The sequence below is a fragment of the Poromitra crassiceps genome (genome assembly GCF_964638095.1).
Source record: "Poromitra crassiceps genome assembly, chromosome: 28".
NCBI lineage: Eukaryota > Metazoa > Chordata > Actinopteri > Beryciformes > Melamphaidae > Poromitra > Poromitra crassiceps.
Genome location: NC_139651.1, coordinates 150532 through 177641, shown reverse-complemented (window position 1 = coordinate 177641; position 27110 = coordinate 150532). Strand labels below are relative to the sequence as shown.

The following is a 27110-nucleotide window of genomic DNA, read 5'->3' as shown; positions in this document are numbered from 1 at the left end:
CGATATCTTGAAATTATGCAAGTTGTTTGACCCCAGGAAGAATAGCTGCAGCTCTGCTGTAGCTAATGGGGATCTTAAATAAAGACAAAGACACAAATCAGATAGTAAATATCTTATATAACATGACAGCGATTACGTTAACCTGTTTTCTGTGCTCACATGGGGCATAAACAATTCAAGGAATGAGGAAGTGTGTCAGTCAAACCAGGGACTAAAGAAAGCTACAGGAATGAAAGCGACATGTCTGCCACATGATTGTGTTACTAAAAGCACAAGGGTGCGGCGTGTTGGATCACAAATGAAACGTGCCGTCTCCTCTCACTGTTGTGGCGAGTTTGACGAAGCCCCAGTAGGTAAATGACATGGCAGGAGGGGGCATGTCTGGAACACTCCCACACTGAGGGGGTGGATTTCGGTGGAAGGGAATAGGGGCAAAAGGCTAAAATGATAAAACAACAGTCTACAAGAGCAATCTGATTTCTCCCAATTATCCCTGCAAGCCTGACAAGCACCAGGCGGGGGGGCAGCATCACTGAACTGGTGAACACCCTGATTGGGTTATTTGTCCTCTTAGACCAACCCCTCTAATAGTCTTTTCCCCAGCACCTAAACAAGTTAGATTTGCAGTGAGCATGTAGAGTTTGGCCGGTTATTTTTAGCCTTATGTTATCTAGGCAATGGATAATCAAATAAGTCGGCATGGGTTATCAGAATTAAAAGATAGAGGGGAGATGAAAATGTGTTGTCGTTTTCTGGATTGAATATTTTCCGTTACCCTGAGGTATAGAAAACTAAAATACCGGTAGCTTGAATCATCTGGGGTTTTTGTTGCAACTTGCAGATTAGACAGAACATGTAGTAAGTAAATGACTATCCAGAGCACAAGGTAAAATTCTGATCAATAGTTTAATTTAAATTACAACTCATAAAAAAATCCATTCTATGCTTGAAACAGCAGAATTTAGTTTGGGACAAAACACACCAAACAGATTGTGACAGTAAATACATGGTCACATTTGAAGAATAAAAAGTCTTTTGTAGACTGTTGAAGCCTCTTGAAGGAGGGAGACACGTGGTGCAGCTGCATCCTGCTGATCAACAGCTCCTGCAGCAAAGTGAAGAGAAACAAATGTTTTACCCGTCATGAACATCTAAATGAACATGTTTGATGTACTCCAGCTTGAATTAACAGAATCTAATTAAGTTAAATTCTTATGCTATGCAAGGCAACACTGATAAGCATTAAATTCAACATTTCATGAGAACATACTGTAGATTTTACAGTACTAGAAATCTCACGCGCACTATTCATAAGCTCGCCCACTGCGCGGGCTTGCTACGGCCTCGCCCGCCCTATTGGCATGCGCAGCGCACAACCTCGCATCACTGATGACATCACAATTGCTCGAGTGACCATCACTGATCACATCATGGAGTGCTCGAGTGACGTCACTCAGCGCACAATTGCTCAACTTCGCATGTCATCATGACATCGTGACATCATCAGTGACATCACAACGGCTCGAGTGACCATCACTGATGACATCGGCCAAGGTGGGGACGAAAATCGCAGAGAAACCCACTTACGGTACTCACAGACGACATCACAATTGCTCGAGTGACCATCACAGATCACATCATGAGTGCTCGAGTGACATCGCTCAACTTTGCATGTCATAGACGTTGTGACATCACAATTGCTCGAGTGACCATCACTGATGACATCATCCAATGTGGGACAAAAAATGTCTGACAAAAATTGAAACAGAGAAACAGGACAGAACCCACTTACTCCCTTTGATATGTGATGATGTTCTCATGAAATGTGTAAAATAATACGTTAAATCGTTTTCTTACCTTTGCAAGGAAATCAATAGTGAATAGAAGCTTTACTTACCAATGCACAAAAGTGGATTATGGGAAAGGGAATTTTGGTGAGGAATTTTGCTCTTTGGGGAAAAAGTAATGGTGTTTTTTGAAATGGTCCATTTCAGCTCTTTTTTTTTTGATTGATCTTTTTTCATTGCCACAATATTTTAGCTTTTTTTCTTTCTGTTTTTTTTTTGCTTTTTTCCAGACCATTTCAATTCTTTATTTTTTTTACAATTCAAAGAAAAGCCAAGAATCGATCAGCAAAGCCATCATACAAATTATTAAAACCCATACATAAAATATTTACACATGAGCAACTATCCAGTCTAATACTATTCAGCAAAACCTAGTCTTTCCTTAAAGTTACAACAGGTTTCTGTGTTTTCTGTCAACTTAAAACCAAAAGTTCAACATATGCTTCCTAAATTGACCAGTTGTTACATGTCCAGACAATTTGCTCAGGTTTTGTCAATCAAAATAACATAAAACAAGTTACAGAACTATTTCTACAGTTTAAGAGCATAAAAAAAAAGAAACTCGTATACACATTAAATCATGTAATCAAACTTACACATAGTCCTTTCGCCAGTACATAATTCAGAGAAAAAAAAAAAGTTACGTCTAGCCAAAGTGAAATGTGCCTAGTCGTTTTAAAAAACGGGCATTGAAAACTTGTCGAGTGGTGGCAACAACTGCGTATTTTCCACACCAGTGCGACCCGGGGGACCTTCATCTGCGCCACGAGCGAGGCTCGTTGTCATCTTCTTCCTCATCGTCGTCCTGAAGCAACGCGTCATCACTCAGCGACTCTTCCTGGAACTGGGATGAGAATACAGAGAGAAATGCTCACTGTACAGACTATTCACTGTACAGACTATTCACTGTACAGACTATTCACAGTACAGACTATTTACAGTACAGACTATTTACAGTAAACACGTGGCGTCTTAGGATGGTGAGACCCTATTAATGCTCATTTCAACCGCATGGTACCAGCTCATCTCACCTCGCCTCTTTTGGTTTTACATTTGGCAAATATCGCGCTGAGGCGTTACTTTTTAAAAGTCTCAGGGGCTTTACTGACCGACTGTGTGTGACTGTGTGTGACTGTGTGTGACTGACCGACTGTGTGTGACTGTGTGTGACTGACCGACTGTGTGTGACTGTGTGTGACTGACCGACTGTGTGTGTCGACGACGGTGTGTCGCGTGTGTAACCCTAAGGGGACATTCACACCAAAAGCGTTTTTGTTTCCAGTCAGAACGCTATGAAAATCATATTGAGAGCGCTTTCAATTGTGCACAAAACACAGCGCACGGAGCGTTTTTTTTGTGCTCCGTTTGTTTTCCCCTGCAGTCGCGTGCAGTACAGATCAGAACACAACGACCACACGGACGGTAGCCAGCTGGTTTTGTCTGTTTGATGTTGTTCACTGTCAACACGAAAGCCAGATTATTGGCAATTCTGGCCGCAGCCGAGGTTGAAAATCCCTCGGGAGGAGAAAAGGTAGGAGGGGAGGAAAAGACGAGCAGGGCGCTTTTCCTCTAATGTTCAACTTTTTTCAGCTTTAAAAACGCCCACAGCGCTCCTCCAAAAACAACAGACGCCACCAGCGCTGAAACGCCAGGTGCGTTCATTAAAAGAGGAGCACGTCTAGTGCGTCCTTACGTAGAGAATGAATTGCAGAAAGACGCTGGCAGCTCCAAAAACGCTTTTGGTCTGAATGTCCCCTAACCCAGCTAAAACTGGGATAATATGAACAGTGAACACACATTGTTTGATTGAAACCACTGACTTTTTTGTATGCCGAAATATCTTATTTCATTTCCCCCGGTCCTTATTCCCTTTATAATGTCTTCTTTTTGTCTGCACTTTGAATCCATTCAGTAATAATAAAAACATGAAGAACACTGGGTGGTGGTGGTAGTGATCTACACGTCCTCAATGCAGTTTGCATAGTGAAGCGCCTTTCCAACACCACCGTGTGCAGCTTGTCCTGTCCTCAAGGGTCCTCCTGTCACCGAGGCGTCAATAACTGGGCCGAGACCCCAGAAGCATCATCAAAATATAAATGAGATTCTTACATCATTAGATCATTATAATGACATGGAAAAGTCAATGACTTAGATGACTATTTCCTAACCCTTTTGCTGTTAAAAGTGCACTAACGTAATACTCAGGCCAACGCATCATTTGACAGCACAGTGCTAAAGACACACCATAAGTACCATGAGGCAGAATCCCGGGTTCGAAACCAGCCTGTGGTCATTTGCTCACGCTCTCCCCCCCATACTTTCCTGTCTATCTCAGTATATCGCTCTACTAAAATGCCAAAAATAAATCTAAAAAAAAAAAAAAAGAGACATTGATTGCATAGCTCTACCGGTCTCATCATAATCATTATCATATTATGGCTGCCAGCTTATTTCCACACCTACAACATCTTGGTTGCCATTTTGTTTACAATCTGAGACTGCAGAACTTGGTCATTCGCTGACCAATTACACTGTAAAACAAACCTGGACTGGTCAATCCAGGTGCATGTGTGTGAGACACAGACAAAAGATGTTTACAGTCCGACAACCTCTCATATGCAGCAATTCTTTTAATTATTATTAGGCCGAAATGCCGCCTGGACCTACGATCGATCAGCTCCGACTCCATTCTCTATTATTCAAAATACTACAGCTCAACAGGCACGTGACTTTTCGTGACGTAATTTGCCCCCCCGGGAAGTAAGTTCGCCTTCATTTTCTCCATAGAAATTTCGATAAATCTTTTTTTTTTAAGGCTGGAACCAAGCCAACCCGTGACCTACTGAGTCGTGAGTGACCACAAAACATTCGGTTTAAGCAAAAACTAAAAATAACAACAGGGGGAAAAAATCTATTCATCTATTCGCACGGAAGCCGAAGTCTTGGTGTGGAAATCCACCATACAGCAGAAACCCAGACAGACCAGCCGTCGTCGTCAGACTGATGAGACTCTGGGTTCCCAGATAGACCCTTTTCACAGGGGGCCATTTTGTGCAGAAAAGGCAGGGTGAACACAGGGCAGGGTGAAAGCAACACTCTACTAAGGGTTTCCAAATTCCAATCATGGAAGCTGGAAACCCTCATTAGTGTTTTGCTTGCACCTGTGTTTACCCTGCCTTTTCCACACAAAATGCCCCCCGTGAAAAGGGTCTATCGGGGTCAGAGGAACCACACAAGACAACCAGAGCGGTCAATTCATGCATCGAGTCCGCTTGGTCAGTTTATAAAACTGCTCCATGCAGACGCATCCAACGGACCCACACACTCACCTGGGTCCTTCCTGGTTCTCCTAATTCTCCCGGTCTACACACCTACTTGCTCAGTATTTATAGGTACAGACACTCTTTTGAAAAAGGTGACTTGCTAATTGGTAGGTTCAGGTTGTACTAGATGAGTATAGTGAATTTGAAGAGGTTTGGTGGACACATTCCCCAGCCCCCCCCAACATCAGTATAGTGAAATTCTGGGTTTGACTGAATCACACTCACAGAGCACCATCAACAATTTGATGCTAGAAGTATATAATGAACTATTGATGGATATGGCAAGTATGTGAGAAAATAAGTTTATAGATTTGAGTACATGGCATGTGCAGTTGCCTTAGCGGTACATGTGCAGTTAAACCATACAATTCAAGAATTTGGAATAATCCATTTCTAATTGATCACTATTAACACAGTATTTCCTCTCCTCACAGACAAAAAAAACAACCCTGCATGAATCTGTTATAAATCAGCCAATTTCAAGAAACCCACCAACTCAAAGCACCGTGTCTGGCTCCCTCTTGTGTGTTTTATAAATAGAACACTTGTGACTTATTGCTTAAAATAATGACATGCTGTTTTGATACAATGCAAAGTTAATTTCGATGACTGAAAATCATTTCCTTAAATTCGATATGCCTGACTGATGTGATTTCCAAATGAAGAACATTGAAATACCCCTGTTTTTACACTAAATATGTCCCAGTTTGGATACTAGAGTGAGAGCAAAAATAAGTTCAGATGATCTATATACAGTTGACTGAAGCAGCATCAAGAGCACCAATCAGCTAGCAGAAGTGCTTTTGTACGATGATCATTTTAGCGCGTGCAAAAAGGTGAGAAGTCCCCCTCTCACCTCGTCATCCTCTGGCTCCGCCTCGTCAGCGTCCACGGTGCTGAGGGCCGTCGGAGGCTTGTGCCAGGCCAGACGCAAACTCTGGCTGTTCAGCTTGGCTCCGTGCACTGCCGCCTGGTGGCGGGAGGAACGCACAGCACGAGACGGGGAAACGCATGGTGAGAAGGAGGAGATCATTACAAATATTGGAAAAGCCTCGCACTGCTGGAATCTTACGAAGGTGTGTGTGTGTGTGTGTGTGTGTGTGTGTGTGTCACTCTGGTAGGTAACTCACCTGCTCTGCTTCACCTCTGCTTCTGTACGTGATGACTGCACACAGGATGCGTTCATCAATTTGACAATCTTCAATGTCTCCAAATTGCTTCAAGACGAGGAGAAACAAACATTTCAGTCACTTTTTTCACATGAAGCTATGTTAGTAAAGCCCAGAGCAATTTAGAGAGAGAGTGTGGCGTCAGCGGAGGACCAAAATGCGTGACTCATTAGCCAATGAACAGCCAGGAAGGGGTCTCGCGCTACTTTTGAATGCTAAAATAAAGCTGATATACTGTACAATTTGATTCAAAAAAACAAAACCCCACAACACAAACTGTCCATTTTGCTGCTACTCGACGACAGTGCTGCTTAATCCAGAACCTTACTTCCTGGAACTAAAAGAACTGGTCCATTGGAGTGAATGGAGATGCCGCGACTCTTCTCTATATACGGCTCTGGTAAAGGCCTTTGAGACATGCTTGTGATAAAGGGATAAACAAGTCTAGACAAGCCAGCGTTAATCCTGTGCAATTATTGATCAAATTAAACCCTTGCGTGATCGATTTCGCTTCTAATTCTATGATTTACTCACGATACTACTATACAGAACACAAAGCCATCACATGGCCATATTGCTTCATATCTGGATTATATGAAACCAGTAATGCACTTTTGAAGGTGACTTACAGCAAAGTGTGGCAGCAAGTCGACACGGTCTGCCTCGCTGAAACCGGAGATCTCCAGCGCTCGTGGTCGATGGTCCACGACCGCATGCAGTGGCGCACCTCTCCCTCGCCCTCTGGAGCCTCGCCCCCGCGCTCTGAGGGAACCGCGGCCTCGGCCGTGGACCCCACGGCCTCGACCCGGCGCCAGAATACCCCGTTTAGCCGCCTGGGCAAAAGGGAACGGGGGGTAGGGGGGAGGGGGGGGGGTGGTTAGTCAAATAGGACTCAAATAACTGGTTTTTAAAAGTCATCATAAACTTGACTGCAAATCAAACAACACATTGCATTTTCTTCAAACACACAATCAGAAAAGTTAAGATACAAGCCTATAAAAGTGCCTCCAAATTCTAGTGGCTATAAGGGATGATGCTCAATCACAGGAGCATGAGTGCCACCAAGTGGCTGCTATGCGAGTAGCTTTTAGGACAATCCTACAATTTTAGGACAATCAGCACTCCCAGCCAGCCCTTTCCCCTTTGGAAGGTGAAGTCCGTACCTCGATCTGCAGCTGGGTATACCGAATCCTCAGCGACGCCGTGTCCTCACCAGCCTGGGTCTTCTTGTACAGGTCCAGCTCTGTGTCCAGCAGCTCCTTCTGCGCCTGAACAGCAACATCACAGAGGTGGTGGTGTTTTTCTTTCTTTCAGTAAGTGCATCAACTCTACACGCCATCATTATTCACCTTATGTAGCCCCGCCCACTTGACCCATTGTATCACGACTTCCTGTTCAAAACGCCGGCTGTTTTACCTGCTCAAACTAGTCTGACTCACCTGGTCAAACTAGTCTGACTCACCTGGTCAAACTAGTCTGACTCACCTGGTCAAACCTAGTCTGACTCACCTGGTCAAACTACCGGTAGTCTGACTCACCTGGTCAAACCTAGTCTGACTCACCTGCTCAAACTAGTCTGACTCACCTGCTCAAACTAGTCTGACTCACCTGCTCAAACTAGTCTGACTCACCTGGTCAAACCTAGTCTGACTCACCTGGTCAAACTAGTCTGACTCACCTGGTCAAACCTAGTCTGACTCACCTGCTCAAACTAGTCTGACTCACCTGCTCAAACTAGTCTGACTCACCTGCTCAAACTAGTCTGACTCACCTGCTCAAACTAGTCTGACTCACCTGGTCAAACCTAGTCTGACTCACCTGGTCAAACTAGTCTGACTCACCTGGTCAAACCTAGTCTGACTCACCTGCTCAAACTAGTCTGACTCACCTGCTCAAACTAGTCTGACTCACCTGCTCAAACTAGTCTGACTCACCTGGTCAAACCTAGTCTGACTCACCTGGTCAAACTAGTCTGACTCACCTGGTCAAACCTAGTCTGACTCACCTGCTCAAACTAGTCTGACTCACCTGCTCAAACTAGTCTGACTCACCTGCTCAAACTAGTCTGACTCACCTGCTCAAACTAGTCTGACTCACCTGCTCAAACTAGTCTGACTCACCTGCTCAAACTAGTCTGACTCACCTGCTCAAACTAGTCTGACTCACCTGCTCAAACTAGTCTGACTCACCTGCTCAACCCTAGTTTGACTCAACATTATGAGTCAGACTAGGTTTATGAGTCACAGGAAGTGTAAATACAATCCGAACTGCCGATTGCATTTACACTTCCTGTTAGTCTCTCAAGGCAGACGGTCTCTTCTACATAACTGCTATAACATTGCTGTTGGAAATTTAACTTTTTTTGTTAAACAGTGAACCTTTAGCACTTAGCAGGGAATATCAAGTGTATTTGTGTTTGAGGTCTCAGATAATGTGGTAGGGTTATACATCACGTGTTCAGCGTGGTGCATGTTTATCATCACAGACCATACACACACCTTATAGAATCTCACGACTAATGCTACAGTGTTGGACATTTTGCTCATTAGATTCAGTCCATGTGTTGGTTCAAGTTGAACATTTTATTTAGTGTTAAAATCAGATAGCCAGTCAGTGTTGTCCATCTCTGATAAGATGGACATGATGCAGATTGATTACATTTATTGTGTAATCGATCAATACTAGGGGTGCACCGATCACGTTTTTTGCCACCGATCGCCTATGGGAAATATCTGCCCAACCGATCATCGACCGATCACCGATATATAAACTCCTCAAAGAAAGTTTGGAAACGTTATTTTAGGTCGAGTATTTCTCCCCTTTAATAATACCAATTGGCATTGTATTTTATATCGTTGGAAAGCCTGATTAGTGATAGGGCTTTTTTTTATTAAAATAAATAATAATAATAATATTTAATATAAAAACACATAATATCGGCAATCAGCAGATCGCATATTTGAGGTCAAAATCGGCCGATACAGATTGCTTGCCGATCGATCGGTGCACCCCTAATCAATACCATACAGTTGTCTATGGGAAGCACTTTAACCTGGATTCTAATGACCTTTACCTTGCTTAAACTCTACAAAGGTGTGCACATGCACATGACGTGTGTGTATATATATATATATATATATATATATATATATATATATATATATATTAAAGGGTAACTAAGGTGAATAAGCTGCACCACTCAACCCTAGACTAGTAAATAAATTCCAGCCATAGCCTTAATCAAAATGTATGAATATAAGACATATTATGGACATATGGCTTTTTATGGTTTATCATTTATTATATGCCTTATATATTTTTTGCTGATCTGAAGAAATGCGTTGCACCCTCACATGCAGTTTGCATGCAAGGCAGGTTAGATGTTATTCACCTTATGTAGAAGAGACAGTCTGGCTTGAGAGACTAACAGGAAGGGTCCGATTGGGTTCACACTTCCTGTGACTCAAACCTAGTCTGACTCATATGCGAGTCCAACTAGGTTTGAGCAGGTGAGTCAGACTAGTTTGAGCAGGTGAGTCAGACTAGTTTGACCAGGTGAGTCAGACTAGTTTGAGCAGGTAAAAACAGCTGGTGTTTTGAACAGGAAGTCATGACACAATGGGTCAAGTGGGCGGGGCTACATCAGGTGAATAGGCTGTAAGAAGATTAAAACACACACAAAGCAGATCTTTCCCCCATCGTATATCCACAGGTTTTACTATCTCAAGTCAATGTGGGAATCGCAGCATAGTGAGACAGTAGCACAGCGAGTGTGCAAAACTAGCAGAAGTTCTCCAGCACTTCCTCAACCCATCCCCCTGCTTCCACTGTGGCTAACCTCCTGGCCTGGACCTCCTGGCCTGGACCTGGTGCTGCTGTATCCTGAACATGTCCTTGGCACAAACTTCTCACATAATGAAGACCTTAGAGAGGCTGGCAACACCTCAGAGGAGCCCTGCTGAGAGACTCCCTCTCCAGCTCGCACGCCAAGCAAACACAGGCATGGACCACGACGTGACGCCATCACATGGCTGCTGAGTGCACTGCTCATAGGGGCCAGGAGAGGCTGGTGAAGCACGGAGTCATGTTCTTCTCTTTCAACATCCTCCAGGCCCTCCTGCTCAGGGAGCTCAGACCAATGCAGCTACACAAACCCAAGGTCTCCTGGAATATGGACTATTAAAAGGGACAGCTCACTCTAAAAAAAATCCAAAATACATATATTCCCTCTCACCTGCAGTGCTATTTATCCACCTATATCGTTTTGTGTTCGTTGCCTGAGTTTTGGAGATATCGGCCGCAGAGTTTCTACCTTCTCTCCAATACAATGGAACTGGATGGCACTCGGCTTGTGGTGCTCAAAGTGCCAAAGAAATACATTTGATAAACTCAACAGCAATGTCTCTTTCCAGAAATCATGGAGGAACTATTTTATTTTGACCGAACTACAGCCGCTAGCTGCTAGCTAGTTCCTACATGAGACTGCAAAAGAAAATAGTTCCTACATGAAACTGCTCACAACAAAGTCTGTGCATTATCTTGAGTAACCGGGTCATGATTTCTGGAAAGAGACAATGCTGTTGAGATTTCAAACATCTTTTTTTGGCGCTTCGAGCACCACAAGCCGAGTGCCATCCAGTTCCATTGTATTCAAGAGAAAGCAGACATCTCTGCGGCCGATATCTCCAAAACTCAGGTAACTATCCCAAAACGATATAGATGGATAAATAGCACTACAGGTGAGAGGAAAAATATGTATTTTGGATTTTAGGTTGAGCTGTCCTTTTAACAGACAGGCCACAGTTTGCCCACCTGCAGAGCAGTTTGTCAGCCATGCTGCAGAGGAGCATGGGTGGCCTATATAAATAAAGTCTTACTTACTTGCGAATATACCTCCCGTACTGCAGTGAAAGTGTTTAAACTGTCGGCAGGATACGTTTACAGAACCAACGAGGCCCGTATTTGCATGCTTATGTTCTAGTTTCCCTGCTGAACCCAGTTATTTTTGCAGCTCTGATGATCCATTTCCCCACTGGGACCAATAAAGTTACCCACTTATCTTATCTTAAGGTGTACATTTATTTTCTGGATACTGTAAAATACAACTGAACAGAGATGCCGTATTCCAACAGCTGTCTTCAACTGTCCCAATACAATAGTCATAGTGAAATAAGAATAATAAAAACCGACAACTGTAGACCAAATACTGGTTCCTTCTCCAATGGCTCAGAGCAGAGCCATCTAGAGAGAGGAGTCGCGACATCTCGGTTCACTCCGATGGACCGGTTTTTTACTGTCAAGAGTTCCCGGAAGTAAGGTTCTGGATTAAGCAGCGCTGTCGAGCTGCAGCAAAATGGACAGTTTGTGTCTGTGTTGGTTATGTGTTCAATGAACACATAACCAACACATAACCAAAATCTATCAGTAGGCCTTTGTTTGTGTGCGTGTGCATGTGTGTGTGTGTGTGTGTGTCCGTGTGTGGGGCATGCAGTGGTATTAGCTGGGAGAATGTACTACCTGGGCCTTGCTCTTGGCTGTGCGTAGTGGGTTGTTGCTACTTGAGATTCCCTTGATCTCCTCCTGGAGTTTGGTGATGCTCTTGGTTAGAGCGCCCAAAGCTTCCATGATTTTAGCTTTATCTTCTGCCTTCATTGCCTTGTTCTTCTCAAGCTTGGAGATCAGCAGCTGTGGAGGACAGAAGCAGAACAGAGGTCAGATGGAATTGCTTCTTTTTTTTTTTACTCCTTCAAACATATTCTTGTGCCCTAATACAGGTACACCAAACCTTCAGTCACAGGTTAAGGACTTATCCTATCAGATGGTGAAAATTCATAATTTATTTCACTCAATTTCTGGTCTTTTCATAAAAGCAGACAAACTACAATTTGTTGACAGATGAGACAAGGACCACACAATAAATGACTCAAGGATCCCAAACACAGCTTTGAAACAAAGTTGGTGAATCTAGTCTAGGCAAAACCAGTTGAGTCTGGATAGCCAAAATGTGGTAAACATCAGTCCAAACATATAGGGCCGATTGCTCGGACAAAATTTGATCTATTTGTAAAACAAATATAAAAATTGAAAATGGACATCTCCATTGAAAATGACATTTGAGTCTTCTTTAGGCTTAATTCATACCCTAGCAACCAGCCCATAGTGTTCTTATACTCCACAATGGTAGTAGCACATTTCATAAAAGAAAATGTATGTGGCTGTGTACCATAAAAAGAACATTTTGTCTGGTGTTCATATGATTTAAGCTGCAGATATACAAATTGCCCCTGCTAACTAGGTCATACTGTATCGATGAAGATTGTATGTGAACTATGTGAGTGGCTGGGTCATAAAAGCATCCCTATATCTGAACATTATTCTTCACATCAAAAAAAAAAATGGACTCAAAGTGGCTCTAAAATAAAAGCTAGAATTATGAACCGCAACATTTTCCATACTTTTTTTTTCAAATTCCTAAACTATTCCAAGACCTGGAAATGATCAAATTCATTTGGAATACGGTACTTTTCCAAGCCTGCATAGGAACCCTGCTCACCTTCTGTGCCTCAATGTGCTTCTCCAAGATCTCCTGCTTCTTCTTCCGTACGTCCTGCTGCAGCCTGAGCGCTTCCTGTGAAAGGAATTGTGGGAAATTATTTGGCGCTCATCGACATGATACTATGACCCGCCTCTCAACCTGTCATCTTAGACAAACTATGTTTTTCAGTCTGAAACGGACTCATTATGCACGTGACGAACGGGTTCAGTTCGACTTTAACTACAGGTCTTACATTGTCCTATTCTTACCTCAGATTACATTTTGTCACACTCCTCCATATTGAAGGGATTATCTGTCTATGCTGTAGTTGGTTGTCTCTTTCTCCTCTCAGTGTCTTTAGTGGCTCCCTCTGCTGCTGTCTCCATGCACTACTCCTCCTCTGTACTCTCCTCTGCTTCATCTATTTCCACAACAACTCACATGACATGCCAGTCTTTGCTGAATAGACCCCTTTTCACGGGGGCCATTTTGTGTCGAAAAGGCAGAGTAAACACGGGTGCAAGCAAAACACTAATGAGGGTTTCCAACTTCTATGATTGGAAGTAGAGAGCCGCAGTAACGAGTCCGGAAATCATCGATGCTAACAGCCCTGGTTCTACACAGTTTTCGCCTATGGGAGTTTTGAATGGGTTTTTGGCGCGATGCTTCTAATAATCTCTCTGGGCAACGCTGGCTTAATCAAACGCGAACCAGTGTTTAGTAATATCATCTTCACACAGGAGGACCACTTTTACGAGTTTTGAAGCTTTTACTTGCCGTTAAAAGGACGGCTAGCTAGCAAACGGCTAAATGAGACTACACTTTTGAGTCGATGGGGATATATACGTCAATAACGTCACCACTTCAAAGGGCGAACACGGAAATTCTCTTTCCCTCACCTGGTTCAGCCCGTTCAGCCCGGGGTAATCAGTGCACACATCAGTCCAGGTTGTGTGCTGACATGACGTGGAAGCCTATGCGACAGTGTGTAGTTCAGGATTAGCTTAGCTCGAGCATTTTACTTCTAGGGCTCGCATTTACGCTTCAAAACTCATGAAAGTGGTCCTCATGTGTGAAGATTATCCGACTGAACTCTGGTTCGCGTTTGATTAATCTTGCGTTGCCCAGAGACCTTATTTGAAGCATCGCGGCAAAAACCCATTCAAAAATCCCATAGACAGAAACAGTGTAGAACCAGGAAGTTCGGGACTTCCGCATTCTGCCTACAAAAATACGTCATCCCTGCGGCTCTCTGTTGGAAATCCTCATTAGTGTTTTTTGCTTGCACCTGTGTTTACCCTGCCTTTTCGACACAACATGGCCCCCGTGAAAAGGGTCTATCTGCCTCACACTTTCTTTTCAATTCTGCTGTATGAGAAACGACGTCCGAGTTAACATTTTGTTAACATTGGCTGGTAAAAGGCGACGCCGCGGTATATTCTGTTAGCCTGAAACTTGTCTTTGGACTGCTGCTTCACCTCGCTAACATCATCAGAACATTGAGAAGCCCTGGTTAAGAGGGTTGCATTTATTGCTGCCAAGGGACAGGAAGTGAACAGAAGTGAACAGCATATCAACCGCTCAGTCCGTTATCCACTAATCATGATATCTAATGTATATAACAGCCTAATCATTCTTTATAAAAAGGAGGCAGGCAAAAAGAAATGGCAGTTAAAGGAACACTCTGCCCATTTTCAACCAGCTTTGTATCATTAGAACATCAGTAGTATATCAGACAACTGTAAACGGTTTTGAAGTCTGTCATTTAATTTGACAGTTATTGAGTGTTAAAGTGTGGACCAGTGACATCACTGGTCCACACTAACTCAAATTAATAACTCATTAACTCAAATCAACTCTCAATAACTGTCAAACTAGATGAATGATGAATAGTTTGACAGTTATTGAGAGTTGATTTGAGTTAATGAGTTATTAATTTGAGTTAGTGTGGACCAGTGATGTCACTGGTCCACACTTTAACACTCAATAACTGTCAAATTAAATGACAGACTTCAAAACAGTTTACAGTTTTCTGATATACTACTGATGCTCTAATGATACAAAGCTGGTTGAAAATGGGCGGAGTGTTCCTTTAAGAAATTCAGGCCCTTCCTCTCACCTGTTTCTTCTTCAGAGTGTCCTCAGAAGTCTTCTGGACGGCCTTCATGGCAGCAGGGTTGTATACGGTCTTCGTGAGCCCTGTGGAGGTTGAAAACACCTAAAAAGGAGAATAACAAAGGACAATAACGTATAAGATTCATCAAAGTCAGGCGACGGAGCAGCACAACATTTCCAGACATTTTTCTTGTGTCCTAAATACACAATTCAGGATGTGTTTGGAGAAGGAGATGAAGAGCGAGGGAGGGGACATGACAAACCCTCTGTATATACATGTGAAAAGCAGTAACGTTAATGCTGCCAAGTGAGTGGATTCTTACCTTCTCCACGGGGACTGCTGGTTTAGTGCAGAAACCCAGACGCTCTTTCACTGACATTTTGGCAGCATTCTGCACGGAAAATATATAAAGAATATTTGTTATGCTCTGCAGATTTTGACAAGCACGTAGGAAAATGCACACCTTCAAGGCCTCGACCATCATCACCACCCATACACACACCTGAGGGGCTACGCTGGCCATACACACCTGAGGGGCTACGCTGGCCATACACACCTGAGGGGCTACGCTGGACTCACCTGAGGGGCTACGCTGGCCATACACACCTGAGGGGCTACGCTGGCCATACACACCTGAGGGGCTACGCTGGCCATACACACCTGAGGGGCTACGCTGGACTCACCTGAGGGGCTACGCTGGACTCTTGGGAGGGCTCCGAGCTCCCGGGGAGCAGGGGTCCGAGGCGATCTTTGACCGACTGCTTCAGAGACGTGGCCGAGGGCTGCTGGATGTCAAAAGGAAGGCGTAACTCTTTCAATTCTGACAATCAATTCAACCGCCTCCTCCTCCTACCCCTCCATATCACGCTCGCTGCAAACCTACTTAAAGCCACATTCAGCAGCTTTTTCCAAGTTTCGCTCTTGGAGAAACTGCGCCCTCTGGGTGCAATAGTACAACTATTTTTATAAGCATTTTACGAAATGTCTATGGGAAAATAAATGGTGGATGAAAATCTCTGGTACAGTGCTGAAGCAGGAAGTGACGTTCCACTTCGGCTCTCTATTCACCACGCCCACTTTTTCTCTCTTCCGCGTTACACGCAATTGTATTTGTTCCTTCAGTTCAGCGCTAGTTGGCAGCCGATTTCAAAACAAAACGTCACTATAATAATGAATGAAGTTTGGCAACATTCAGAATTAAGCTACACTGCGGCCAACTTCAGTGACATGTTCATAGCGTTACTGCTGCGAGGAGCCGATGGCTGTACCCGGTCGGCATTTAACGTTAGTTACAAAAGCACGTCGACAGTGTTTTCTCACTGCCAGTAGCCTAACTACAGTAGGGTTTAACAGATAGCTTGTCCGACCGGTGTCAGCACGGCCAGCGCTCCCAGTCCTCGCTGCTCGTTAAATATTTCCAAATAGGTGTTATTCTGATAAACTGGTCACACTGGTATGTTACGTTCTCACCCGAAAAATATTAAAACTTTAAAAGTTTTTTGTTGTTGCTTGAAAGCAGCTTTTTGGCAAGTCTAAAAATGACTGCGGTAGGCGTCATCTACTTCCGTGTCTAAAACCGGAAAGACGATTACAAAATGACGTCATGCAGAAGCGTCCTTGTATGGGCAAAGAATAAGGTGAATAGAGCTGAACTTTACCGTGATTGGCTGCGGCGGAGGCTGTTGCTGCGAGTGAGTGTGTCCTTGACCCTGTGTTTCGCCTCCATCCTCGCGGTGCCAGTGAACCCTGATGAAACGGTTGTTGAGTACCGCCTCTGTGCTCTGCATCGCCCGCCTGGCCTCTTCGGGGCAGGCAAACTGGATCAGCGCCCCCTCTGGGTCGTTCTGGAAGGCCACCTGTCGGGAAGGAGAGAAGGATGTTTAGCTGTTAATATGGAAGTTGTGTCGGCGCTGTGTTGCATCGATGGTGTCTTACAATATGAATCCTGATATTGGTGATGCTTCTGTCTTCCAAAAAAAACATGAATTCATTTGAACAGATTAGGGTCACATTTGCTGTAGATGATGTGGCAGAGCCAAAAACAAATGATTACGTCAATTATTTTGTAATTTAAAGAACTATGATCACAGGGTAGTTTCAAGTTTCATTACATTACATTTTACACTTTTAAAGCTCTTTCTAAAGGCAGTTATGTTGAAATGTGAAACAAAACCGAAATAAATGATGATAATGACAGCAACTATTCACCTTATTCTTTGCCCATACAAGGACGCTTCTGCATGACGTCATTTTGTAATCGTCTTTCCGGTTTTAGACACGGAAGTAGAGTACGCCTACTTCAGTCAGATTTAGACTTGCCAAAAAGCTGTTTTCAAGCTAAAAACCCCAAACTGTTTTAAAGTTTTAATATTTGTCGGGTGAGAACGTAACATATATGTGACCAGTTTATCAGAATAACGGCTATTGGAAATCTTTAACGTGCAGCGAGGACCGGGAACGCTGACTGTGCTGACACCGGTCGGACTAGCTATCTGTCAAACCCTACTGTAGTTAGGCTACTGGCAGTGAGAAAACACTGTCAACGTGCTTTTGTAACTAACGTTAAATGCCGACCGGGTACAGCCATCGACTCCTCGCAGCAGTAACGTTATGAACATGTAACTGAAGTTGGCCGCAGTGTAGCTTAATTCTGAATGTTGCCAAACTTCATTCATACTGACGTTTTATTTTGAAAATGGCCGCCAACTAGCGCTGAACCGGAATAACAAATACGTTGCGTCAAATGCGGAAGAGAGAAAAAGTGGGCGTGGTGAATAAGGTGAATAGGACTATCAGAATATAGGTCTGCATGGCATGGATTTTTCGAGACAGAGAGACTGACCTGTAGTCTACAGTATCAGACAGAGAGACTGACCTGTAGTCTACAGTATCAGACAGAGAGACTGACCTGTAGTCTACAGTATCAGACAGAGAGACTGACCTGCAGGTTGACGATGGTGCCAAACTTGCTGAAGTGCTCGTTGAGCTTGCTGATGTTGTTGAGCTCGTGGGGGATTTGCCGGACCAGCAGCTTGGTGTTGGGGGAGTTGAAAGGTGCTCTCTGGTGATAGCCTTGGTGGTTGGGCTTGCTAAAGTTGGGCCTGAGGAGATCAGGTAAATCATTAAACCTGTTAAATAAAACGGGTGACTAAACACATTCTGGCCACACTCGCTCCATTCTCCTATTCTATTCTTTCAAACAAACAGCATTTCCATTGAATCATTACCAGTGATAGCAGTCTTACTTATCAAACCAAGGTTTCTTGGGGGGCATGATTCCATCGTGGGAGACGGCTGGTCTCTTCCTGCTGTCGGACTCCATAACCACCCTCATACTGTTGCTGTTTGATAGCTTATCTAGGGAGGTGAAACATTGACAGGTCAGTTCGGACGGACTAGAGCAGTAACACAAATTTAGGAACGCATGAGTGTCATGTAGCAACATGTAGCGAACAACCACAATGTGACTATAATGTGTCACCGATTTCTTTCATTCTCTTTGTGTGTTTTCTGGTCAAAGTTCTAACAATTTGCCCTTCTGTCAAAGGTTATGAGAATAACTCAGAAGGACAAGGGGAAAGAACACACCACTGTTCCAATGGGTTCAGTTAAGTCTGTGGGTGAGTGCTGAACAATACCTCTTGGTGGCTGGTCCATCTCCCCCATGGTGAGGCCTATCAGGTTGGGTCTCTGGGCGTTGACCACCCGGGGGCGATAGATGGACCGGGAGGTATTGGTGATGCTGGGCGCCTCTGGATTGTAGACATCCGTCTCATAGGTATCTGATGAGCAGAGAGGGGGGAAAACATAACATGGAGGACAACAAACCAGATGAATCTAAAAGTCGATCTTGATAATAAAAATGATTCTACAGGCCCACGCAAACGCACATTTACCGGGAGGGAAGAGCGGTGCCGGGGGTGGAGGAAGTGAAGGTCTCATCCCAGATGTGACGATGGTGGGAACAGAGCTGGTGATGGAGCTGGGAGGAGCATCCATGCCGGAGGCTTGCAAAGGCGGAAGAGGAGGAGGGGGACCTAGGTTGAATGGAGAACAATACAACATCAAATGTTATATACTGGGCAATTCCAGGCAAGCACTTTGATTGGTCAATCAAATGTTATAACGTACCAAAATTGCTTGTTATGCTAAACTGGTGTGGTAACCAATCTTTTTTTTAGTCAGAACATCATTCCATTTGTATTATTTTATAGTTTTGATGTAACAAGCGGGGAAAAACGTATCTAATTTTTGATTCCGGGGCAAGAGACGTCATGTGACTGTTCAGCGCTATGCTAAACTAAATCTGTGCAATTCTCCAACAAGCGGCGTATTACACGCGCACGTCCCAGCCAGGTACAACAAACCCACCCCCACAAGCCGCTGCTTAAAAAAAAGAGAAAAAGAGGAAAGAAAATCCTAGAGGAATCAGGACAAAACAGACCTACCTGCAACAGGTGGAAGGCTGGGTGGCAAGGTGCCTGGTGGGGGCACAGGTGGGCGCAGGTTCACGGGAGGGGGGTTCATGAGCGGCGGAGGGGGTGGAAGGCCCGGGGGCGGCTGTGTCTCCACACCCGGGATGGGTGGCGGTTGGAAGGGGAGCATATTTGGCAAATTAACGTCCTCCACCACAACCGGGTCACTTCCGTGGTCAAAGGGGCACATGTCCCCTCGCATGCAGAAGCCCTTCTCTGGAAAAGACAGGAGAGTCGTGCAGTACAACAACACAGACATACAGAACCAGAGAGTCGTGCAGTACAACAACACAGACATACAGAACCAGAATACTAAAGAACTGTCTATGAGGCCCTTTACACCTGGCACTAACATGCGTTTTCTGTGATCAGATTGCAATCAGATAGTGCTTGACCACTTGAAAGTACAGGTGTAAATGCCCCCAAGACACATTGAGGATGGATTGCGATCCGATTGGCCAAACCACCTCCGGAGGTGGCCAGGGACACATTGTGACCACATTGAACCCAAGTGTAAATGCAATGGGTCCTCTCAAACCACATACAGCAACAGTCACCACAGTTTTTCTGTCGCTCTACTCTATGGAGCTTGCCCGAACAGATCGCAATCGGATCTCAATGTGGACACTGGAGAGAGACACACATATTAACACCAGGTGTAAATGCAATCAGGTTTATGTGGTCAAGCACTATCCGATTGCTATCTGATCACAGAAAACACGTGTTAGTGCCAGGTGTAAATGGCATCTATGTTCCTCGTCTTCAAAATATTAAAATAAATTTTAAGTCAGCTTTTACCTACTTTTTTTTTACAGACACTATTTATAAGATAGTGGGATGCACAAACTGCCAAGCCCATTTTAACACACTGTTAAAAAAAAAGAGTATAGGATCAGTTCTTCTTACCATCGTAGTCGCGGCAACGCTTCCTCTGTTGGGGAGGCGGTCCTCTGCCGAAGGGAACACGATCCACAGGGTGGTCCGGGCGGAAGTCCGACCAGCTCTCTGTGGTGGTGTTGTTGCCGTGATGATGTGTGGGTGGCGCGATGACAGTGATGGTGCTGCTCAGTGTTGGCACGGGAAAGTGTGCCGTGGTCGCAGCAGGGACCAGCGTCGCAGGGGTGTAGCCCTCACCGGTCTCAGGCCTGTCCGCTCTGTCGTGGTCGTACTTTAACTTCCCAGCATCATGCTCTGTAAATGGATGAGGGCAAAAAAGAGCAACCAGCGATATAAACTAGCATTAGCTCTAGCACTAGCATTAGCGCTTTACTCTTCTCCAGTAACTAACAATGACTTGACACTCAACATCAAGTAGTTTGCATGCTTCTTCCAGAACTGTTACTTCTGGCTTCCTTTGTAACTCCCAATGCATCCAAACAAAGGGCAATGAAAATACCTGCGTACACTAAGCACTTTATTATTGAGGCAATCTCACCATAGGTCTAATACTTGCTTGGAATGGCCGATATGAGCCTAAAACACTTGAGCGGAGTCAGTTATATTTGCAGCTAAGCAAGTACCTGCTGCCGATTCCTCTATAAATGCAACACCTGCGTAAAAGCAGCACTGCTGTAGAGGGCTGCATTGGGAGCGGGACCCAATGCAAATATCGCGGGAGTGGGCGGTTTTAACTAGGCTGTGTGTGTGCGGTCAAAAAAGGGTCCGGGGATTTACTACTGAGGGAGTCATCTTCTCGGACATAAACGATAAATGGCCTGTCGATCCAATGGCCACTCGTAGCAGGCGGGGCAGTGAGTCATCTTCTCGGACATAAACGATCTTTGGCCTGAGAGGACAGCCGAGTTAACGGCACGTCAAACGTTTTTTTTTCCCTGAACGTGAAACGAGGGAATAATAAACATAAGATGACAAAGACAGCTGTTCACACATCCCAGAGCAGTTCCACTTTTCAAAGCCGACAGAACGGTAGATGAGAAGATTCGACGGATTTCTGTCACTTCAGGGCTCAATAAAAAACAAGACGTAAATCAGCTGAACTCAACTCTTATTATGCAATGCGAGATCTCTAGCTGACAATGTTTGAGCAGTTTTAACATCATTGACTAAGGCAGATAAGGAGAAATGTGAGGCTGTTAAAGCAACGTTTGAACAGCACTACATAGGAAAGCATAATTTGAGTTCTGAAGAGTGCCCAGTTCACAAATAGCAGGGCTGTGGGCGGTCAATGACACACACGTTGGAGGTGCGGGCGGTGATGGTCAGGAATCCAGCGGGAGCGGGCTTCAGAAAACAGTCCCACACAGGGCTCTACCCTGCTGCACAAGTCCATGCTGAAATACAGCCTGTGGAGGAGATCTAAGGGGGCACGGTGGCGCAGTGGCATCGCTGTTGCCTCACGCCTGTGGGCGCCGAGGGTGTGTCCCCATCCCCAAGGGCCTTTCTGTGTGAAGATTGCATGTTCGTGCATGTGCTCCCCCCTGGGGTTGAACACCCGCTAAAAAAACGTGGAGGGGGAAAAAAAAGGAGAAAAGGAGATCCAACTGGTAGGGAGACAAGCATGTTTAGAGGAATATAACTATATCAGTATGGTATGAACACCTTTAAAGCTTAATTTATACTTATTATAAAGTGTCGCTCAGCACATGGTCGCAGACGAAAAAGAAAGTGTCGCTCATGGTGTTGCATTTATACTTCAGTGAATGTTCGCCTCGTTCAACGGTCACGTGACACCCGAACGCTATAGTGCTGCAGACAGCCAAGGACGGCAAGAGAGGGAATGGAATGCACAGTGAAACCACCTCGGAGGCAAGATGTAACGTACTTGACTGCAGCCGCATATAAACGACACACAACTCACCTCCTCTCGCTCTGGGAAATGCACAATGTTCTTTGTGATTTTCACGAAGTCAGACATCAAGGACAGGCTGATAAAAATAGCGGAGACACTTCATTCATTTCAATAGAGTGAAAACCAAAACAAGGAAATCAATCGCGTGCCGTCTATATAGCCAATCAGACTTGCGCGATACTATGACGTAGTCAGCGACACTAGACATTTCACTAGGTAGAAGACACTGCTCGCCCACACTTGAAAGTGTCGACTCAAGTCCTCATTTCTGTCGGCGACCGTTTCAAAAGTGTCGGCAGACGAAGCATAAATTGGGCTTAAGCGTGACAATGTGCATAAACTATGCTTGTGCCATATCATACCATTTGTCCTGTTGAATTTTGTTGACCTGCTAAGCAACAGCTAGTCTAACTGTTGAGTCTTGGATCATTTTAGAGCCGTCAGGTTCTCACCTCTACTCCTGCTTCGAGATCCAGTCCTGCTGTGTGAGCGGCTCCTGGTGCGGTCCCGATCCCGATCCCTGTCTCTGTCCCTGTCTCTGTCCCTGTCCCGCTCTCTGTCCCGCTCTCGGAGGCGGTCCTTGCTCCAGCTCCGGCTGCGACTCCGGCTGAAACTGCGACTCCTCCCCCTCCTGCGATTGTAGCGTTCTCGGTACGAGTCCCTCCTAGGAAGGTTGCGGTCATAGTCTCTCTTCCTGGAGCGGTCGTCCCTCTTGCCCCGGGGGTCATCCCCTCTCCTAACGAATTTGGGTAAGAAAAAACATGCAAATGAGCTCAAGATCAAAGTTGAGTAATACCAGTTCAAAAAGAAACAACTATGCAATCAAGACATACTTACAGATGGCACAGAAAAACAGAAAGGGAACAGGAAGATGCACGCACCTATCTCTGTTGTAGCGAGAGCTTGATTGTGGAGGGCTGTGATTCACTCTCCGAGAAAATTTCTTGTCTCGCTCTTCTTCCCGATTTGTCTGTATAAGGGGGAAAAATCAGACATAATATGGTACATAAAATAAATGACAGAGTTGAGAGCAGTATTGCAGTGTGTAGTACCGGTATTTACCTAATGACACTATAACATTCTTTACATCATCAAATTACCTCATCTTTTTCTAATTTCGGCTGAATCTCAACTTTGATCACAGAGGATGGCTGCTCCAGCTGTGGGAGGTAGCTTTTGTTGTTTATAGCTTCAAATAGCTTATCCACAAACGTCTGGGTCTCTGGAAGGCAATAAGAGCAACATATACCCAACATTTTTGCAGACATTAACGACGAACACATGCCAGATGGAACTGTGTCGCAACTCGCAAGTGGCTTGCAAAGTTAGACGATAAAAACGTAATGTTAATAGATCAAATACCTTTCTGAAGAAATACATCCAACTGGTCTATGCACAGGGCTTTTAGCTCCTTTTCACTTTTGTCCTTTTTCACCAAAGCAACAACATACTTGGCGAGGGCAGATGGATCTGCTTCACAGCTGAAAAGTGAAGTACAACGTTTTTCTACAGCAAATTGTCATGCTAGCTAAATATTTTTGCGGGGTGCTATTTACCCAGTAAGATAACGGAAATTGCAGATAACCTTACACAACAATTAAATATGCATGCATAAGTTAATATTGCATGCGTCCAAAATACAAGATGGTGTGTGTGAGGCAGGCTAATGTTAGCTACGTTATGTTGATCAGCCTGAGCTAACGTTAGTTGGCTATGTGGTATAGCGTTAACAGCTAGCTAAGCTAACTAACTAGCTACTTACATGGGCTCGAGGGTTTTAGAAAGCCATGTTTTCAAGGCATCAAGGTTTTCAATTATCATTTTAAATTCAGTCGAACTTTTCCTCCACAACGGCCAGAGTTCGCGTTAGCTGGTCACGTTACTTATCTGTCTGAAATGACAGCCGACATTAGCAACTGGCCACTTCTCCACTTTTGGTCAGGTTGTAGGAGCCGCGCTAGGCAGCTAGCACATAATCTTCAAGGCCCAAACGTGCTGTAACGTTACGATTCCCTGGCTGCAGCGATTTCTGTATTGTAGAAATGCAGAGGGGGAGCTGATTTGCTCAACCTCCGCCCCTATTAATTCCAAGGATGGTGGATGGTTCTTATCAGTTTGCAAATTTTAGGAGCGTACGGTAACTCTTAACTTGCCACTTTATCTCCTCATTTGCTAACGTGCCATGGATTGGCGACTATTTACTTCCGCGTATGTTCTCGTTTGCAAGATATCGCGAGAAAGAACACAGAGCAGAATCCGCCCACTTCTTCTTCTTCTTCTTTCTTATTTCCGGCAGTGTAAACGCTACATGGCGTATTACTGCCCTCCTCAGGTTCTATACTTCAACTACGCCCACAATTGAGAAAAAATTAAATACGCATATAATAAAAAAATAAACATTATATCCTCTGGTACAACTCTGATTCATGCAGAAATGTCAGCACTGCCTCTGTGATCAGCTGGTGGTTCTTATTCTTCAGGCCATATAACTGAGTTGGGTCATGGATGATGGATCTATAATAAGTTGAGTTTTGGCCATGCTTTTGGCTGCCCCTGAGGGGGTCATCCCTATGTTCCCCGGGTCCTATGTTCCCCGGGTCCTATGTTCCCCGGGTCGTGAGGGGTGGGAGAGGTTAGGTTTTGGGTTAGGGTCTGGGGGATGTTAGGAAGGGTTCTATGTTCCCCGGTCCCACAAAAACGGGGAACATAGGACCCGGGGAATATAGGACCCGGGGAACATAGTGTAGCGAATCAGCAGTACACATACAGGGGTGAGCATTGGTAGTGTCTCGACTGCAGATAGGAACTGTTGTGTGGGAGTGTTGTATTGGGGAACACTATGCTGTGGGGATACTTCCGGAGGGAACTGAGCATGCGCGTCAGTCTACACACACTACTTGGAGGGAAAGCTGCTAGCTTTGAGCGTGACAACCGCTGAGAGTTGTAATATAACTAACTGTGAATAAAGACCCTTGTACCATCAAGAAGCCTCTGCCTCCTGAGATAACGGATACGTTACACTGGCGTCAGAAGTTTAAACGGTGAATATTGCCTCCAGATTAACGAAATGGTTAACAAGTTCCTGAAGAAAGAGCGCAAGCGGCTCAATCGAGAGGCGGGAGAGGCGAGAGCCGGGGCAGACTACCAGCCGGCCGAGGAGGATGATGTCTGGGTAGACGCAGCTGCTACCACAGGGGTCCAAGAAAGAAAAACAACAGAAAGCCTGGGGTTGGTGAAAATAAAATCCGAGCCAGACAGAGCTAGCACCGTAGCCACGGAAGCTAGCCCGCAGCCCAAGGGAGCTAGCAGGCAAGCTAGCGAGGCGGGAGAAGGAGCGGAAGAACCGGGACCGGTGAGAGTGAAGATCGAGCGGGTTGACACTGCTGTAGCCATGGAGACTGTGCCACAGACCAGCGGAGCCAGCCTACGGCCCGAGGACAAAGACGGGACACGGGTCGAGGCGGCAAAAGACGGCGAGCGGCGGGGAAGAAAGGAAATCACCCCGCCAAAATTCAACGGTAAAGTCGAATGGGAGGCATACTGCAAGCAGTTTACAGAGGCTGCAGATTGGAATGGCTGGACGAGAAAGGAGAGAGCCAGCTACCTCGTCATGGCCCTCGAGGGCGAAGCTACAGCGTGCGTGTCGGCAATAGCTGATACAAAGGACTGGGATGTGGTGATGGCTGATGGGGGTCCTGCAGAGACGTTTCGGCCGATGCGAGGAGCAGGCCATCGTAGCCGCAGAACTGTGTAACAGACGCAGACGACAGGGTGAGTCACTACGTGCACTGGCAACGGACATTGAGACTCTCAGCCGGCGCGCATACAGCCAGCTACCGACGGAGACGCTGGATGGACTAGCCCTAAGCTACTTTGTCCAGGCCATCGAGCCACGGAGCCTAAGCCAGAAGGTAACGCTGGGACACCCGAAAACATTGGGAGCAGCGCTGGGGCTGGCACTGGAGATAGAGACAGTAGAAGGCTGGGACAAGAGCAGCAGCATAATGGAGGCCGCCCCAGTGGTCAGAATGGCCGCGGAGAGCCAGTTACAAGAAGAACCAGCGTGGAAGACGGCCTGGGCAGAGCAAAGCAACACGGTGAGAGAGCAGGGCGACAGGGTGAAAGAACTGTCCGAGTCAGTACAACAGCTGACAGAACAACTGCTCCGCAGAGCGACCCTGCAGCCCAACCCCGCTCGACAGCCCACTCAGCGGAACAACAGCTGGGCCAGAGGGAACATGATCTGCTGGGGATGCGGACGCCCCGGACATCGGGAAGCAGACTGCCGCCGGAGAGCGTGGAACCAGGGAAACGGCACAGGGCCCGTCCAGATGGGGCGAGACGGGTCTACGATGCCACAGTCCCTGTAGCCACACCATCGCAGGAGGGGGCCCACCGACAGCAACGGAGAGGTGGGGCTCCGCCGGGCCCCGAAGTAGAAGACATCGCCGGAGCTGTCAGCATGCAGAGCGGGCCGCGCGCGATGAACGGCTGCCATGTTCCAGTCTACATACAGGGGAGATACTGCGCCGCCCTGGTGGACACAGGGTGTACAGCAACGCTGGTGAACGTCAACATGATGCCCGAGGGGACGCGCCTGGAGCAGCCAGCAGCACAACTACTAAGAACAGTATCCGGTGAGTTGATGCCAATGAGGCGGAGGGGACACGTAACGATAACAGTGGGGGAACAGACAGTGGACTTTCCGGTGTGGGTGGTAGAAATGACGGGACCCTGCATCCTAGGGGAAGACTACTTGACGCTAAACAAATGCACAGTAGACCTAGGAAAAAGCACATTGACATTTGCAGGGGGGCCAGTAGTCCAGATGGGCCA

The 27110-nt window shown here is 45.6% G+C and overlaps 1 protein-coding gene across 8 annotated transcripts; it reads right to left on the bottom strand.

Moving 5' to 3' along the window:
- Positions 1-891: 891 nt before the first annotated feature.
- Positions 892-24470, bottom strand: rbm26 (RNA binding motif protein 26). Of its 8 annotated transcripts, none has more exons than XR_014553834.1 (23): positions 24037-24470; positions 23637-23755; positions 23375-23496; positions 23156-23244; positions 22727-23010; positions 20372-20656; positions 19439-19681; positions 18881-19027; positions 18629-18772; positions 18236-18347; positions 17932-18091; positions 16649-16846; positions 15674-15775; positions 15313-15381; positions 14994-15092; positions 12893-12967; positions 11857-12024; positions 7503-7607; positions 6969-7172; positions 6301-6387; positions 6027-6140; positions 1454-2691; positions 892-1419 (listed from the first exon to the last, which is right to left on the bottom strand). XR_014553834.1 is itself a non-coding variant. In XM_083662394.1 (23 exons), the coding sequence occupies exons 1-22, from the start codon at positions 24093-24095 to the stop codon at positions 2602-2604; spliced, it is 3075 nt and encodes a 1024-aa protein (XP_083518520.1). In that variant the 5' UTR covers positions 24096-24470; the 3' UTR covers positions 892-1105; positions 2582-2601. The 8 variants fall into 8 exon arrangements, 6 of the variants coding, with proteins under 6 accessions (XP_083518520.1, XP_083518519.1, XP_083518521.1 ...); XR_014553835.1 differs by having other exon boundaries at positions 892-1105; positions 1898-2691; XM_083662394.1 differs by having other exon boundaries at positions 892-1105; positions 2582-2691.
- Positions 24471-27110: the final 2640 nt, after the last annotated feature.

Excerpts from the sequence above, each read along its gene's own strand:
- rbm26 (XM_083662393.1), bottom strand. The coding sequence starts at position 24,095 with ATGATAATTGAAAACCTTGATGCCTTGAAAACATGGCTTTCTAAAACC. Across the intron at positions 20,657-22,726 it reads ATCTCGAAGCAGGAGTAGAG|AGCATGATGCTGGGAAGTTA; the intron begins GTGAGAACCTGA and ends ATCCATTTACAG. Across the intron at positions 2,692-6,026 it reads CGGAGCCAGAGGATGACGAG|TTCCAGGAAGAGTCGCTGAG; the intron begins GTGAGAGGGGGA and ends TTCTCATCCCAG.